This window comes from Triticum urartu, chromosome 7, assembly GCF_003073215.2.
Source record: "Triticum urartu cultivar G1812 chromosome 7, Tu2.1, whole genome shotgun sequence".
NCBI classification, from domain to species: Eukaryota; Viridiplantae; Streptophyta; class Magnoliopsida; order Poales; family Poaceae; genus Triticum; species Triticum urartu.
The window spans coordinates 77,785,876-77,790,557 of NC_053028.1; the positions used below are offsets into that span (position 1 = coordinate 77,785,876).

Genomic DNA, 4,682 nt, shown 5'->3' on the forward strand with positions numbered 1-4,682 from the left:
GACCGGGCCGCCGCCGCCGCGCGTGGGCCTGTGCAGGAGGAACAGAGTGAAGACCGCGCCCTGGAGTGCGGGCCGGGCCGACAAAACGGCCCTCAGGCCCACCTCGCGCCCAAAGCCCGGTACGGCGCCTTCAAATACCCCCGCCTTGCCGCCCGAACGTAACCGCCTGAACCAACAGCTTCCTCCCCGTCGCCGGAGCTCCAAGAAACCAAGGCCCCGCTCTCCACCGCGCAGCGCCCACCTCCTCTGATCTCCGGCGGCCCGGCGCCGGCGGTGACCAATGGACCGGTTCTACGACGAGCAGTACGTGCGGCTGCGGAACCGCAAGCTCGACAAGTACTACCTCCACGCCGACGACGACGGGGTGGGCGTCTCCATCAGCCAGCGCCGCAACTCGCTGAACGTGGCGTGGAAGGTGCACATCTACCAAGGCGCCTGCGGCCCGTACCTGCTCCTCCACAGCGCCGCCTACGGCCGCTACCTCGCCGTCACGGCCACGCCGGCGCCGGCCTTGTACCACGGCTTCCGCGCCGAGCTGCGCGACTACGACCATCCGGAGGTGCCGGATATCATGTGGCTGGACGTCAGGGCGGGGCTGGGGCCTGGCGTGCTGCTCCTAAACGCCGGCGACGGCGACCGCTACCTCCGCGCCAACGGCAAGTACCTCCGCTGGAACACCGGCGTCACCGTCGAGAGCAGAGATATTGAGAACGAGAAGGTCAGCTCCATGATGCGCTGGATCGTTGAGCCCATCGACCTCACAGAGCGCGCGCCTCGCATTCCAGACCCGATTCGGGTGAGTTCGCCATGACCCGCTTCTTGATAACTCGCGAATTGCTTCCGTCTGAGCCTACTATCGATTGAGCGAATTGATAGTTCGTAGCCTACTATCGAGTGAGTTCTTGGGCGTCGTTAATTTGCATCGCAGCTCTACTGCAGGGATTGCGACTTGTGTTGATTTCATTTTCTCGAGATCAATTTCTGGTTCTGCTGTTGCCAAATTTGCTCTTCTTGACTTGTTGCGCCGTCGAGATTCCTGATCGCATTTGTGTTTTCGATCAGAAAATTTGATCTCCTGAATATAACCATGGTTCTTGGTGACTCAACTGCAGGCTCGCCTCCCTGAAGACCTCTCCGTCGTCGTGTTCGGGCGCCAGCCAGGGGCGTTGCGGGAGATTCGGTTCGTGCAAGCGAACCCCGAAGGGGTGTACCCCGAGGCCCAGCAAGGCTGGGCCGCGTTCAATATCAGGGGGAGGTCCTTGTACAACCTGCGGGACCGGCTGGCCAGAGAGGTCGACCTGCAGCCCGACGGCATCGCCATGTGCATCCGAGCGGGCCGCTACGGGAGGCTGACCCCACTCGTCGTCGACCTGCCCCGCCGTGGCTGGGGCGACATCTACCAGATCGTCGTCTTCAGCTCCGGGACCGCTGGTGAGAGCCTCTCTCCATGTCACAACTTCCTAATGATCTCCTAATGAGGGTGAACCGGTAGACTTGATTGAATCTGTTTTGCACAATGTACAGGTTTTGGTGTAGGTACTGTTTGCTGCATGGCCATGATAATTTTGGTTTTATTTTGGTGGGCTGTTAATCTGCTTGTGTTTGAAAAATAGTTTACTCAGACTGTTTGTGGTAAAACAGTTAACTGAAATTGTTAATCTGAGAAATAAGTTAACTGAAACTGTTAGGAGTTGGGAATTGTCTGCAACCGGTGTCGTCCTGTCAACTTTTTGGTTAATGGAAAGTAACATTTTACACTCAACCTTGATATGGACTGGAAAGTGTTGGTTTCATACTACAGTCCTTGATTCAGATAATTCAGTTTTCTATTTGGTGCTATTTGCCGTCAGTACATTTTGTATGTTCAAAGCTAGTAAAATATGGAACTTAAATAGACGAATGAGGTGATTAATCTTATTCAGCCCTAACAGAGAAGATTGTGATATCCGTTTAATTTAGACTATTTTACTTGTGTTGAATAATCTGAACAAAATTCAGGTTCTTATACAGTACTAAATTAAATCTAGTTTCTGCAAATGAGCTATATTGTTTTCAGGTTTTGTGCATGAGCTGTATTACTAGTCTTGTTAAAAAAATTGAGAACTCCGAGGTTTAGATTGTTGATCTGCTTCCTGCTAATCTTCTTTTACTAGAAATGCACTGGTGGTCTTCAATATGTTTTGCACAGTGCACACATGGTTGTGTAGATACTGTTTACTGCATGAACATGATATCTGAAGTCTGTCTTTAGTGGAATGCTAATCTGATCGTGCTTGGAAAAAGGATATAATGATAGGTTTTGTTAGGACTTGGGACTTGTCTGAAACTGTCGTAATCCTGTAGAAAAGTGAAAGTAGTTTAATGGGAATAGTAGGTGTCGATGCCGTGTGGATCTATCCATCTGTGTATGCATGGTAAAAAATGGATGAGCTCTGAAGCTAGTAGGAACTACTTTTCCACATTTCTTTTCTTGATTCAGATAATTGAGTTCGCCCATTTCGTAGCATTTAGTCGCCAGTAGAAATTATGGGACCTAAAAAGTCAAATCAAGTTCAGTCATCTCATTTCATCTTTCAGGTTGTATCCTACAGTAGATGGTACATAAAAGCTTAGTTCCTTGCACATTATATTGTTTCATGTTTTGTCTTCTTGATCTTGTCAATATATTGTTAATTGATTATTGATCTGCCGCCTAACTGCCTCGTTATTTCTGCCAATTCAGCCTATGCTGCGCTGCGATACCCGAATGTCGACGGAGCGTAGAGAAGGATCAGAGCCGGAGTCCTGACAGTTCACCTCTTCAGAAGTTTCACCGCCTCGGACACAACAATGGCATAACTGAACGCCTGCTTTAGCATATAGATATATACTCATCAGCTCTTGTGTTTCTCCTGCTAGCTAAACTCTGATGCTGGTTGTAGTAGTCGTTGCAGTGTCACACTTCTGACGTTCATTTCTGTGATGTGGTTGCTACTGCTTCCTGGATGAAGCATTTCACTGTGGGGTTCTTGCAGTGAATCGATGATCCTGCAGTCCTTTTGGATGATGGATGCACTTTGCATAAATGGAAAATGCAGTGGTTGTTGCCAGTAATGATTTGATGATCCTGTTTTCTGTTAGGCTATGCATGTAGTAGTTCTTCCAGTGAGCTGTGTTTCTCATTTGCAACGTTTTGATCTTGTTTTTCACTGTAGGGGTTCTTGCTATGAGTCAATGATCCTGCAACATTTTTAGATGGTGCATTTTGCATAAATGGAATCTGCAGTGGTTCTTGCAATGAGTTGATGATCTTGGATTTCTTTTAGGCTATGCATTTGTCATAAATGAAAAATGTAGTGGTTCTTGCTGCGAGCTGGTGATTGTGTTGTGTTGTTTTGAGTGTTGGCCAGGGATCAGGAAAGGAACAAAGTTTCAGGTTTCTGCACATTACATTGTTTTCAGGTAAGCTGCCTCTTTTTCTTTTGTTATCTTGGTTTAGCAAAATGAGATTGTTCATCTGCTAGAAGGGTTGCAGTACCTGTGACATGGTGCCCAACTGTGTTCCTGCTTAATTCATCCAATGGGGGTGCCAGCTGCATGCATTTCTCTTAGATGAAGCACCTGATAACACTAGTTTTGTGGTTCTTGCTTGTGAGTTGAGCACTTGAGTTTATCTGTTTCTAACTAACAAGTTTCAGTCCAATGAAGGGTGTCCCCCTTTCCAATCTTGTTTTTGTTTTGTTTTGTTTTGGTTATGTTCAATGGCAGCTCCGTTTGTTTTCAGAAGTTTACTCTTTCCCATAAGATCAATCATACTTGGGAGAGATTTCATGAAAAAATCACCCACTCAAGCATAAGAATATGTCTGTGAGGCACACTTTGGCCCTGCCTGATGAGTCTGTAACTGAAGCTGCAGTGGCTATCATTTGACATAAGTGTTTTCTTCTTCCCAATGTAATGATGGTTAGGTTGGCACACAATTTGGTATCTTTCCACTCAGTCAGCACTCATGTTTCTAGTTTTCGATCGGAACTAATTAACAACATTCAGCCTAACAAGGATTTCTGACAGAAAACTTGGCAAATGAGAAATTGACACGTGGTTCAATTGGCGAATGAGAAATTGACACGTCAAAAATCATCATTGCTCAGGGTTGTTAATGGGTATCGGATCCAAAACTGGCACCCAATAGCTTAACGGCGACCCGTTATGGTGGATGTCACGTGTTGGTTACCCTTGACGAAAACACTCCCATGACGCATGATTTATCGATTCTATTATAAAATCATCATGGATGTACATGCGTGACAGAATATTCATATTTTATTAGCCTCTTCGGTACCGTACATTGCCGACTGTGACCTCGAGACATGATGCAAACTTCACCGGTGCATCCAAATCCCGTGAAATGAAGGGGCAAGCAATGGGCATGCCTTGAAATGAAGGTGCTAGCCAATTGATGTGTCTGTGCGTAACTACTATTCACGTTGTTGGTCTGGTGCCTCCTTCTGGTTCGATAAACCTGGGTTCTCAACCGAGGGAAATATTATCTGCTACTATACTACTTCGCCCTTCCTCTTCAGGGAAAACAAACATCTCCATCGTGAGTAGCAACCCCTAGGAGGTAGTCAAGGTCAATTGTGCATGCGCGAGCAGGGTGTCCGACCTCCCGTCTTCTTTGTTGTTGAAGACAAACCACCTTC

At 47.3% G+C, this 4,682-nt stretch overlaps 1 protein-coding gene across 1 annotated transcript; it reads left to right on the forward strand.

The window, feature by feature from the left end:
* Positions 1-252: 252 nt before the first annotated feature.
* On the forward strand, positions 253-3,103 carry LOC125522076. The gene is made up of 3 exons (XM_048687147.1): positions 253-796; positions 1,113-1,431; positions 2,723-3,103. Exons 1-3 carry the CDS (start codon positions 281-283, stop codon positions 2,761-2,763), a joined length of 876 nt encoding a protein of 291 aa, XP_048543104.1. The 5' UTR covers positions 253-280; the 3' UTR covers positions 2,764-3,103.
* The last annotated feature ends 1,579 nt before the right edge of the window (positions 3,104-4,682 follow it).

Bases quoted from the DNA above. Each gene is read 5' to 3' on its own strand.
- LOC125522076 (XM_048687147.1), top strand. From the start codon at position 281: ATGGACCGGTTCTACGACGAGCAGTACGTGCGGCTGCGGAACCGCAAG. The intron at 797-1,112 runs GTGAGTTCGCCA...ACTCAACTGCAG, and splicing joins GCATTCCAGACCCGATTCGG to GCTCGCCTCCCTGAAGACCT. The intron at 1,432-2,722 runs GTGAGAGCCTCT...CTGCCAATTCAG, and splicing joins CTTCAGCTCCGGGACCGCTG to CCTATGCTGCGCTGCGATAC.